The sequence below is a fragment of the Larimichthys crocea genome, chromosome III (genome assembly GCF_000972845.2).
Source record: "Larimichthys crocea isolate SSNF chromosome III, L_crocea_2.0, whole genome shotgun sequence".
NCBI classification, from domain to species: domain Eukaryota; kingdom Metazoa; phylum Chordata; class Actinopteri; family Sciaenidae; genus Larimichthys; species Larimichthys crocea.
In genome coordinates this window covers 5,435,738-5,448,903 of record NC_040013.1, presented here as the reverse complement: position 1 = coordinate 5,448,903, position 13,166 = coordinate 5,435,738, and the positions used below count along the sequence as shown (strand labels likewise).

Genomic DNA, 13,166 nt, shown 5'->3' with positions numbered 1-13,166 from the left:
ACACTCACACAGTGCAAAAGATGTCACAGTTGGGCTGCTGCGGCTCGGGAGCACTTCAACTGATGATCAGTTTAAAGCGCCAAGAAGGAGACGCACAGTGTGATGATGATGATGAAGGGGGTGCTAGCTCTCCCAGCAAACCTATGAAAACAAGCCTGTGCAGGCAAGCACAGTAAATTTAATGTTACAGACGGCAACCAATACCCTCATCGACTGAAGATTTATTTCACCTCAGTGGTGAAGTTGGAGCTCATGCAGTCACTTCTGCAAGATGCTTGGTAAATGCTGCGCTTGCTTGTTGGCCGTCTTTGCGCCCCTGCTCTGTCCAGTGTGCTTTACCATGGTTTTTAGTCAAACTTCCCTATTAATTGTTGTATTCAAATGAAGGACGAAGGCTGCACCGCGCCTCCCTCTGGCCAACACTATCACTATCTGTATGCTGCTGATTGCATAACACAACCCCACAATGCCTTGTGGAGATGTTTGTAATTCATTCTACTCTCCTCCAATCTGAGTTTATCTCTTTGTAGTTTTAATATTTGCTGTTTGTTCATGGTGATTTACAACCACTGGATTTACTCCGGCCAAACAAATACCTTACTAAATCCAGAGCTCAAAGTCTAAAACCTCAGAGGTTTTAAAGATTTGTTCTTTTTCTCTGTGTGTGTGTGTTATGTGGATGTTCCTGCACTGTAGCCACGTCTGGATATGTTCTCTTAATCAAATGGGTCAGGCTTCACTGAATGTTATCACCCACATGCAGCAGCCAGCAGGCAGCGCTACGCAGCCCTCTCGTTTTAGATTCAGTGGCGGTGTGTATAATAACTCATTACATCTTCCCCTCTGGCCCTTGTTTCCCTGCCGGCCTCTTCCTTCCCCTCCCCTGGTGAACACTGTGCCCACTTTCATAAACAAATACATAGAAACAACAATCACACAAATGAATATCTTTGCTCATCTCTTTAGACACGAAAGAGGTCACAGAATGACCTTTTATCTGCAATGATGAAATTTTACTTTTGAGCAAGTAAATTGCAAAGGGGGGGATGTTACAACTGGATGAACTTAATCCCACCAGAGGAACTGAGAGTCCGAGGCCTTGAATCCTGCATGCATGGGTGTTTATTCATGCGAGACGCGGGGATGTGACCTTGTTATCACTTGTCGAAGTGATGATGAAGATGATGAAGCCTTCTCTTACAAGCTCTTGGCCTTGACTCTCTAATAATGAGAAAATAATCAACCTTCATTGGTGTGTGGGGATTTATGGCAACATTAACTTCAAGAGCTTCATAGAACTTCTGTAACCTTAAGAGTTTATTTTATTATTATTTACATATACTTACATCACTTATGAATAATCTGGATCTATATCAAACATTGGATGAAAGGCCAATAACATTTTGTTGAAGCTTAGGATCATTTTGATCGATAACTCATCCATCTTACAAAATCAAAGACTTTAATTACAACCAGGAGGGCACTGGCAGCAACACCGTGAACCGCCCTGAACCCGTTTTCAGTTAACTAGATGGAGATGTGAGCATGTGAGCCAAACAATTCCTTTCAGCTTCCATCGGCTTTTCTATTGGGCTAGCGTGGATAACTGATGACTCTGCAGCGAGCAGGCCTTTCCTCTTAATGATGCTCCTGTTGATACAACACTAAGCTACAGTGTGTGTGTGTGTGTGTGTGTGTGTGTGTGTGTGTGGCTGTACACACTTGCCTACAAACAGACACAGACCCTTAAAAACTCAGACTCATGTTTTTTTTTTGTTTGTTTTTTTCACTGACTGCAATCGCATGCAATTCAGTGGCAGTACTACATCAGTTGAGTCACGTTGTATGATAAAGGAGGTTAGGTCCTGGTTAGATTTTCAAACATCACTCTAGGTGTTGAATCATGCCTGTCGTAATTCAGTCAGTCGAAGAAAGGCTGAATGTTTAATGGATAGTTGGTTATATTGTTTGCAGTGCCACAGCAGACCGATGGGATACAGAGCTGATGACTTTATTGATTTAGTAGCAAGTAGTATTCCCTCACTGCCCGTGCCTGGTACAAATATAATATATAATAATCACATATTCTGTTTTTCAGCCCGCTACAGCCAGAGGAACTGGGAATTGTCTGGTACAACCTCTTAGTTCTTGAACTGCACTGACGTAATTAAAAACGTAAAGCTCCAGTGTGTAAAATCTGGCGAGATCTATTTGCAGAATGTGGCAGAAATGCAATATAATCTTTTTAAGTATGCTTTCATTAGTCTGAAAATAAAAATCGTTATGTTTTTAATTTTAAATCTACACTGACAACATGGGTCCTCTTCCACGGAGAATGCCATGTTGCACTACTATGTTTCTACAGTAGCCCAGAAAGGACAAAGTAAACACTGGCTTTTGATAGGGACATGCTGTATGGAAGGAGACAGTGAGATGACGAATATTCATTTGGTTGCGATCTGCAATCTCACCGCTAGATACCAATAAATTCTACACACTGGTTCTATATTTATTGTTTGTTCCATTTTGTTATAGATTTGTACTGATTTTATTCTCTGCAATCTGCCATTAACCGCATTCAACAACATGAAGGACCACCCCAGGACAGCTCGATTATTGTACTTCATTAAAAAAACTCAATGGACCCGTAATTAAAAATATACATCATTTTGATTATAGCATGACGATTGAGCTGACTCCAATTAAAGATGCAAATTAAATCCAAATGTTGCAGTAATAATGATTACTTAACAGCTTAGAAGGAATCATAGAGTGAGTAATCAAGTGATACTAGTGAAGAGAAGAACTCAGTTAAGGTACAGTTACATTATAAAACAGTTTAGTCATCAGCAAGTGCAGTTGCCATTTGACTTTGGTCTATTGCCTTGACATTTTACCCATTTTGTGGACTGGTCAGTTAGTCAGCTTTTTCTTTGCACGCTATGCTCTGGTTTGCTGAGTTGAGCTGCTTTACCAAGAATTCAATGCAGCATTCTCACATGTCTTTGTTGACAGATTCACACTGGCAGGAAGGCACACCCGACTCAAGGAAACCACAGTTACCAAGTGACAAGCTCACAACACATGAACGCTACAGCAAGCTGAAGAAAAGCACCAGCCGGTGAGTATTGTGAAATGTAAAAAATGAGAAATATTTCTTTATATGTTGCATTACATGGGAGTGCTTAGATCAGACTACTAAATGCATCTTTAACAAAGCAGATTAGAAACACATTACTGCACACACTACTGTATATCACGCCAGAATATATAATGTGTTTTTCTTTTTTAGAGAAGAAGTATGAGTCACGACTCAAAGTTACAGCCCTATCAGAATCACAGGTAACTTCTGAATGACTATATTTTACATTTCTATTTATTTTAACCATTTAAAACTGTTACAGTACCTTGGTATTTTTCTCCTTCCTTACTTCCTGTGGATCATTAGATCAATTCTAAATTCAGTTTCTGTCCGAGAGGTAGATAAGTTCTAGTTCCCTCCACTGACGGGATGGAAATATAGTTGAGAACCACCAGCGACCTCTCTTACACCGTTGTGAATCACAATGATCGAATTAATCCTTAATCCCCAGTAGCATCAGGCAGGGTGACACAGCATTGCACAGGGACATGAAGTCAATGAGAGATCTGATTTGAGGATCACCTGAGGGTATGAAAACCAATGTCATCTCATTTTGAGTGGATGAATTAAACTGTAAAAGTACTTTTTTATTCATGCACCTCCAGTGCTGGAAAATGTTAACTTGATTTTTCTTTTTCACCCCCAGTTACCAAAATCAACAACAATAATGAGCCTCTACAGTATTAGGACTCGAATCTCAGTTCTGTGTTCGCTTCCTGATTAAGGTCTGATGTCTCAGACGGCCAGCGGACCGGTCAGGAGAGGACACTGGCTGTGCTGCTGGAGCAGGCCTTCAGGATCAAAGAGGACGTCGCAAACGGTCTGCAGTCCACTCGGGGCTCGGTCCAGGTCGAGGCACTTTCCCGCAAGCTGCTAGAGAATCACATATTGACCATCACACGCATTGTGAAGCAGCTTAGTATAGACATACAGGTATGCATCTGGGTAGCTGGTGGAGGTTAATGATGAGGGTGGTGTTAGGTCCTGCAGCATTGTTTTTTTCCTCATTATCTGGATAAATTCATGGTACATTTGCGTGGTCCTGTTCCATTATCTGGATAAATTCATGGTACATTTGCGTGGTCCTGTTCCCGTCTGGTCTTATTTTCCTGCTCATGCTTTGATCAGCTTTCAGTTTTGATGTGCGGTACACACCCAGATACATACACACACACACACACATGCCCACAGACTCACTGTTGATTTGATTACAGCTGATAGATTGGTGCAGCGTCTGAGCAAAGCTCGTCTGACTCCTCATCAACATCAGCACATGGACATTTTGTCTTTAGAGGCAAAAAAACAAATGACGTACACAGTATGTGGTTAGAAAAATATAGCCAAGTTATGCACAACTTTCTGAAAAGTGGCAGCTGGACGGCCTAGAAATTTGACACAAATGAGTGTTTGGATTCATCTTTGACTGAGCAGAGTATCAAGCCACAGTTTGATAATCACCTCATGGAAAGAGAAGACAAAAATGTAATACATAGCTTCATTAGTGCTTTCCATACGGGCCATTTATATGATTAGAGGCTGTCATTATCTGAAATATTACACGAATGCCTAAGAGCTAATTAATTCTGCACATGAAGAAGTAATAGGTTAAGCCATGAAGTGAATACACTGCTAAATTGTTTTACCCCGAATGATGATGATATCTATTCTCATACACTGTATTTCTGCATCTGTATTTTATTTCACATTAATCTTTTTTAAAGAGAAATGACTTTAAAATATACAAATATGCTCTCTGTGGTCTGAGCAGGCCCTGGAGAGACAGATCGCCCAGCGAGACTCTATCATCTCTGGAACCACAATGGCAGTTCAAAGCCTGGACCAGAAGAACATGGCTGGTATTGGAGACCTGAGAGGAAGGGTAGCCAGGTATGCACACCAAGCCTGGGTCCAGTAATAAACAAATACATCAGCTGACTGGTCACCTTCCTTATTTGGGGGAATTGTGCAAAAAGACCCAGCTCTGAAACACAACTCTTTCGCTGACATCCTGCTTGTTTTCCTTTCCCTCTAATGAAGTGGATTTGTAAAGCCTGCATCCTGTCTGACAGCTCTTCACAGTCTCACAACTTCTAGTCCGCCCGTGGCATCGCCTCTGACACCCTCACAGGCACACACACACACACACATTAATTATTCCGTCAAGTGATGTTCCCAGGTTCAAACACACTCAAGATGCTGATTAGCACTTGCTCATTATTTTCTGTCTGTGCAGATTGCTCTCGTAAGATTTGAGCTCTTGAAGAGAGGCTGTTATCTCAGTGCTCTTGCATTAGGATCTGCGTTTTTTTTTTTTGCTGCGTGGCCACTCGGGCAGAATTCTTTTGAATATCTCCAGAAATGATTGGTCGATACATCTGAGATAATGTGATCTTGCCTCAGAGAGAGTAGATGAAAGACGCAGTGTTATTTTTGTGAACATCTTGTTTCGCAGCAGGGCTGCCTCCTCTGCGGTGAGAGGGAATATTGCTTATTACTCAACAAACAGCTGATTTATGGACCAATAAAAGGCTGTCTTAAAAACCTCACCTACTCAGTCTAATGACCTCCTGTATGTTAGTCATAAATAATCAACTAAGTTAACAGCCAGTGGTTTTTGATAGGCTGTTTGTTTTGTCTGTCAAAACCTTTGTTGAGCTGTAGTGGTCTACAGGGAAATATTCAAAATTTCAAACTGGGCATCTCCATGATTAATTATCAATTAATTGTTGAGTGTACATTGTACATTTATCATAAATATTATGTTGACACACACACAGACACACAGTAAACCTGACAGAAACAGGCAGAGAGAGTGTGTGCAAGCTTCGTGATGACATCTTAACTTAAGAACAGGAAGGAAGACAGCTGTCTTGCTGATAAAAGTCACTTATCAACAAGTCAACAGTTCATGCTTGTTGCACAAACTGACTAGAAACCATGTCAGAAACAAGACGTTGCACTTTAAAGTATTTAATTTAGTCCGTTTGGTGATAAATCTATTAAACTAGTTTACATATTTGACTGATTGTCAAATAACAGATGCAAACATGCATCTATTAGAACATTCAATAGACCGTCACTGTTTATAGCCTTCACTCAGCTTCCATTAGCTCACCTTGAGAAGAATCGATCTATCTGCTTTATCTGTTTGTCTTCCATGTGAACCGCTTCAGGATTACACTTCCTCTCAGTTTTCTCCAGTTTTCTGCTCACCCCTCTCTGTCTTCACACCTTTCCTCAACTCCCTCCCATCCCACTATTCTCATTCAGGGGTCCCTCTCTGCTTCCCTCACCTATTATTTCAGGTGTGATGCCAGCATCGCCAAGCTGAGCTCTGACGTGAGCTCTGGGGACCGCCAGCTGATTAGACTGCAGCAGGAGGTGGCAGAGCTCAGGTCAGCTGTGGATGTGCGGCTCAAAGAGATGGAAGTCAAGGTGAGAGACGGTGCATCGGAGCTGACAAAGAGTTCGGCATACAAAACGTAAGACAGCAGCTTGTTCTGTGCAAAGTCGCAAACATAGATGCCTGTAAAAGTCGATATGTACTCTGATACATACTGGGACATATCGAAATTCTTTTTTATCTCTGTAACACTGACTCTGAAACCGGTAATAATGCAAAGGTATCATATTTCTATGAGACCATTATAGCAGCATGACATGGGGAATATCTCAATTACTATTCAATAGATTGCTATAAAATGTTCAGACATTTGTGGTCCCCAGAGGATGAACCCCCTGACTTTTCCTGTAGCGCCACCAGCCGGTTGACAATTGTCTTTTTTAGTTGCAAGGTTTGATATTAGATAGATTGCAATGAGATTTGGTACAGACATTCATTGTCCCCAAAGGATAAACTCTTCCTGATCCACAAATGTTTCACTCATCCTGTGAAATATCTCAACACCCATGTTTCTGGTTTTAAGTGAAATAGACACCCCGTCTAAGCCATCAGACAAACTGGAATTGCCATAAACTTTGTTGATCCCTTAACTTCTCATCTAGCACCACTTTGTCTAAAGATATTCTATAACAGGAGATACTGCATTCCTATCTTCACCAAAGATATGAAACAGTCTCCTTAGTGGGCATGGTCTCCTCACTCTCCATCTCCAAATCTCTTTTGGAAGTGTTGTGAACGTGGATGAAAGCAGGTTGTGTTGGACCAGAGGTGGCTCAGAAAGTTATTTAGGTTTAAGTTCAGGTGTTATAGATCATCTTTGGTGAAACAGACAGAGAGAAGAGATATCTGTGTTGCCAGACCTCACAAGACTGTGTCGTTGCCTGGACAGACACAGGTCTCCAACAAAGTAAATTTGCACCTGATTTATTGGTCTGAAAAGCATCATTCAGTGTCAGAATGTTCAGAAGATATGTTGTTTGTGAAAAATAAGCCCAGTATTTACTTGAGTTCACTCCTCCAATAAGAATCAATAGATTCAGGACCTGCTGCTGGTCTCCTAAAGGGGAGTGGCAGTGACTAAACCCACATGATACGGGAAGTGCCTCATCAGTGAATCATCTCTTTTATTAACCATTTCTGCCTGTAGACTCTTAATCTTGTTATTATATTCTCCAAATTATGGGAAATTACAATAAATAGCAAAATCTCTTGTCTTCTCACGTACACAGTGTTGAGCCTCGGATTCATTTGAGTATTCCAAATTAAGGAATAAAGTAGTCCTTTGTGAATTTATTAAAAGGATTACGTTGATTTAAATGCTGCTTGCATGAAAAAAATAACAACCTGAAAATATACACATGGGATGTATTTTGCTGTTTATCCTAGACAGGATGGCTGGGAGGTGTTTTAGAGCTTAATGCTGCTGCATTAGACCGGCCTTATCAAGTAAACTCAGAGGTTTCAACCACAATACAACCACAGTCTCTGTGGGGATGTGAAATACATTCAAACAGGGGTCTGATGATTTCTCTGTAAACAGCTTTTACTGCCTTTTGTGTTCATTTCCAGAATTATAAATATAACAAACACATGCAACATGCTCTCCATGGCTTTACTAAATCTAAAAGACAACCACAACTGCCCTTAACACACACACACACACACACTCACAATGATTCAGCGTACACTCAGCCCTGTTGGTGGCACAGGGTGGTCAATCATTGTAATGACAGCACATTAGCTGTGGAGCTGTGGTCAAGCATGTGCCATAAAGATAATTGAAAATGCAGAGAAAGTGGGTCACTGTCTTGACTGGCCACAGGAGTGGTGCAGTGGTTCAATCATCTCGACTCAGAAGAAACCTCAAAAGTATAAAAGGTCATATCATAGAGCCGGCGCCACAATATACTCCAGCGTCACATAACAGCGTGTGTTTTCCTCTTTTCCAGCTTCATCATGACCTGGGGAGACTGGAGGCTTCTTTGTCAGAGCATTCCCAGGGCCAAAGGAGCTCCATGTCTGAACTACACACACAGGTTAAACTACAAGAAGCCAAGTAAGGCCAAAGACGAAGCACCATCCATCCATACACATGATGACCTCAGTGCAAAGTGGTGCTTCTGTGCACTGACAGCAAAAAGACTGCAGAGATGGCTTGCAACTGATACTGCAGCTAATTATCTTGTAATAAAGTTTCACAGCAACACCAACAACACATCTAGCGGTATTAATGGTTAACATACTACAACAACATATGCTTGCTGGGATTTACCGCATTTGCAAACCTATGATTTGCATGACATGTAAACCTCATAGTTTCATTATAATATCAATATTTACACAGAGATGGCTGTGGTATGTTAGAAACATCTGTGGACAGACTTCAGACTTGAATCTTCTGCGTATTTGTGACTGGGAAATATAGCAATTCTCTTGGCTAATTTGCCTTTTAGCACGGCTGAACAAGTGATTGATTTGTTATGTCCACTTCTTCATTCTGCCCACAACCACAAAATAAAAAAAAATCTATGAGTTACTAATTTGCTTCTCAAATAATATCCCCAGTCCTAACTCTATCCACAGCTGTTTTAAGCTGAGCGTTTCAGAGCCACGGCTGCCTCATAATATTGATGCCAGAGGCACAGAGAAGCTGTTAGTTAAATTGATTTACTAATCCATCTGATAAATAATCTCAATTGGCAGCAATATGCAAAATTAATCACACAGTTTTGTCACGGGCAAAACAGAAACCGAGAGACGTGAATGATGAATACGCTCTGTTTGGTGATGTTGTAGATCTGTGATGGAAACCAGGTCAGTGATCATGTTTGAACCAAAAGAACAATAGATAAAAATAGATGAAAAGCACTGTTCTGTTTGTGAAACACGTAGAATGATGACATGAAGATTATGTAAACACCCTTCCATAACTGATCACTGATGTATCTTTGTTAAATACTTCCAAACTGGTCACTGATGTTTGCTCGTCGTTTATTCATTCTCTAAACACGATCATGTTGCCAAGTCGTTTTGAAATTGATTTCAGAGGGTCCTTCATTAGCCTTCAGGCCACAGGGAGACTCAATAGATTGATAGATGAGATTGACCACATAATTTGTAGGTAAGATGCAAAGTCACAAGTGTTGCCAGACCACTTTTGGTTTAGGCTCCCATATTTCAAATCCAGCACACATGCAAGTCTATTTTAGTCCTGTCACATCATCTACCAGGTCTCTGAAGGTTTGGAATTAGAGACCACAAGTTTAAAATCTTAGATTGCTAACCACACACCGGAAAGAAAGGCCTGCCGTCAACAGGATATCATTTTGTCAAAGGATGTCTTGCATTACTTGACTGCAACTTCTGTCTTGATGCTGGTCAGAGCAACACTTGTACACGGCTATTCACAAAGGAGTTTCAGACAAGCTCAAGAGCACAGAGACAGCAATTAAATGCAATCACACCTTACAATAGGAAAATGATTCTCAAAACAAAAAAAACTCAACAAAACAAATCAACCATCATGTTGTCTACACACGGTCTAACAACTGTCAACATAAGCCAGATTAGCCAGCCAGTGTGGCGTTATGAATGAGGGGTCCCTCATGTGTAGTTCAACTCATTTGTAGCAGCCTGATTTATATTGCAATCAGGCACAGGCACACGCATAGATTTTGTCATTTAGGAAGAATCCATTTGATGAATGACTGAGCGTCAGCTTAAGTGAAGTGACAATATGTTTTATGTAAAGTAGAACATTTGAGAGAGTACTGTGTCCTACAACACAGCCCACGTAATATTTCACTTAGCATGTCCAAGGCTGCAGCTTTCATCTGAAACACTTACTGACCCAATGCGAGTAATGTGAGCTACATAAATGGACTCAAAGCGCTTTCACCACATTTGTCACATTTACCCATTTAGAGAGGCTGCCATGCAAGGTGCAGTGCTTCCTGTCCAAAGCGCTCACCCATACTCACACATTCACAGCCGCACTCACTAGTGGAGCAGGGTTGAAACCGGCAACCCTCCAATTACAAGACAGCCTGCCATACCACCTAAGCCACAACCACATATAGAAAAACATCATCAAGTATTCAGTGAAACAACATCCCACTATATTTTTTTAAGATAATCCGGTGTAATCTACCCTGGTTTTAAAACTCGAAGCATCTGTATGCTCATGTTTGCATTTGTGCAGATGTGCAGATGTGCATTCAGCTCTCTGGTTATGTGAGTTTGTGCGCCTCCATGCATATAAAGCAGCAGCCATTAGCACAGGAAGTGCATGTGTGGGCTGGTAGTAGCTTCAAGTGGAATTGGCAGTGTGAGCTGCAGCAGGTTTTTATGCAGCTATATCTTGTCTTTCTTCATTTTAGATTTGTGAAATGACTCGCCAGTGGTAATCTCCCACTATTGAAACAATGTATTGGATTTAAAGAATAATGCTGAGCTCAGAGTTATGAAGCAGAGATGTTTTTTGAGGGCCAGCAAGCTCAAATAGTCGTTTTTGTCTGGGCTTTTACTTAAATGACTGTGGGGCACCAAGTACAATGCCAAAGCTGTTTTTACTGTTACTCAGGCTCAGGCACTGGCCACAGATGTCAGATCTTATCATGCAATAAGTACAGCAAGCAAAGTAATCGAATTTTCATTTGTTAGTACTATACTGCTTCCTTCTTCATGTGTGACTTATCACGGCCAGCTGTGTGGTCCTTTCCTTTCCGACAGCCACTATGCTCCAGCGCTGTAATGTTATATTGTTTCACATTTAACATTTCCAGTCCTGAAAATATGTTCTCATGCATATGAAAGCAGGTCACAACCACAGCACTAAGAATCTTCTGAGGAAGTCTCACCCTTAATTACCAGAAAACACACTTCTGAAAACTGACCTCAACGGTTTCAACAAGCCGAACATGAAGCATGTTGATTTGTGACAGAATATCAGTTATTGATTTATGATTGACATTCTGTTTTCACACCACATACTCCAGTCCAAAGACAAGGAGGTGCCAATATTCCAGAGCCAAGCACCAAGTAATGCCAAGTAGGAGCCTAAAATTGCCACAAACTTCAGTCAGTCTATGCAGTGAAAACATTTATTAACTCATCTACTAATGGCGTTCTGTGAAAAAAGAAAAGAAATTGCAATTTTTACCTTCATTACTTTCATCTGTGATTGCGATTGTGACTACTGCATTTCTCTTCTTGGCTTTGCAGGATGTCAGACGAACTGAAGGAAGCCAAGCAGCAGACAGATTCGCTGAGGAAGTGGACAGAACAACAGCTCAACAACTCAGTCCAGCGCTGCACACAACAACAGGACAAAATGGTACCGTAGTTATCAGATTTGTACACGGTTAACAAGATGCAGTACAGGCCTCATTCAGTGCATGGTGTATTATCTCTTTTGTCTTTGTTTTTTAAGTGTTTTCATGCCTCAACAATCAAGTTGTCAGGATCTGCAGCTTTTTGAGTGTGGCGTCTAAATGTGCAGAGTTTAGTCACACTTTTTTTAGCTGTGACTCAGCAGGGAAGAAAGCTCTTACCTTTTGAAAAATGATAATCAGACGGTGAGAAAAGCTGCAGAAGGTTTTGTATAGGTGAGGTATTGAAGGTGCCGAATGAGAGATTTATAAGAGACATTAGAGAGACAAGAGAGATGTTGATAAAAACAACTTTTTATCCTTTCACCCTTTCTCATTACACAGATCTGTGAAAGCTTTGGCTGAACAGCACCATCTTCCTGTCTCATGCCATAGAGAAACAGTCAAATTAACCACAGAGGCTGTAGCACCTCAAAACTGAGATTAAAAATAATGTTCAGGGCTGGTAACATATACTGTGTAAGGATTAAAACACTCTGTAAGTTTTAAATCTTAGTTATTATATGTTCGTTATGTGTTTTAGTTAGAGGCATCGTCTAGATCAGCTGACCGGCTGCGTGCTCTGGAGGCCCGTGTGGAGCAGTTTGAGATCCAGCTGGACCAGGCCAACCGCAGTCAGGCAGATCAGCTCAAACGGTCTGAAACCAAACTCAGTAAAAGGATGACCTCAGTGGAGAGCAGCCTTCATCAGGAGCTGCAGCTGCTCAAACAGGAATGCCACAAAGGTGGGCGGTCACTGTCCGTGACTTGCTGTCATCAGTGAACAAACACACAACATACAACATGTGCCTTACATATACGTCAAGGAAAAAGTGCGTATGCAAAGAGAAAGAGGAAAAAAGGGAAAGAAAGTGTTCATAATTCGTCATAAATTGAAGTGAACTGACTGCTATATTAACATGGTTCATTTCTTTTGCCCACAAACGAGATGCTTGATATCCCAGTTAATGACAGTAGTCTTAAATTAAGCATGAAATGTGAGCTATATTTGAATCAATGCTTATTGTAAGGGCAGCAGAGCTCATATCCACAGGCAACAACATGCTTGTTTCAGAGGCTTTGTAACTCACACATCGCGTAGTTTATTATTATTGTATATAAGGATATATGTAACTATTTTAATTGTTATTTTCAGGCGAAACATGACTGTGTGACCTGATCACAGACAGATGATTGTCCTCTGACTGGCCTGAAGAATCTCTTTGCTAGACCAGGATCAGACTTAGGACAA

The 13,166-nt window shown here is 41.0% G+C and overlaps 1 protein-coding gene across 4 annotated transcripts in view; it reads left to right on the top strand.

Moving 5' to 3' along the window:
* The window catches only part of fam81b (family with sequence similarity 81 member B), a 100,601-nt gene that overhangs the window by 85,541 nt on the left and 1,894 nt on the right, over positions 1–13,166 (top strand). For 2 of the 4 annotated variants that reach the window (XM_019275951.2, XM_027277655.1), the window contains exons 2-9: positions 3,016–3,121; positions 3,293–3,342; positions 3,868–4,075; positions 4,911–5,029; positions 6,448–6,577; positions 8,495–8,601; positions 11,769–11,880; positions 12,459–12,660. In XM_019275951.2, the coding sequence (XP_019131496.2) occupies positions 3,302–3,342; positions 3,868–4,075; positions 4,911–5,029; positions 6,448–6,577; positions 8,495–8,601; positions 11,769–11,880; positions 12,459–12,660 (919 nt within the window). In that variant the 5' untranslated portion in view covers positions 3,016–3,121; positions 3,293–3,301. Of the gene's footprint in view, positions 1–194; positions 279–2,098; positions 2,132–3,015; positions 3,122–3,292; positions 3,343–3,867; positions 4,076–4,910; positions 5,030–6,447; positions 6,578–8,494; positions 8,602–11,768; positions 11,881–12,458; positions 12,661–13,166 lie in introns of those variants that run through there. The other 2 variants (XM_019275950.2, XM_019275949.2) reach the window with 2 other exon arrangements.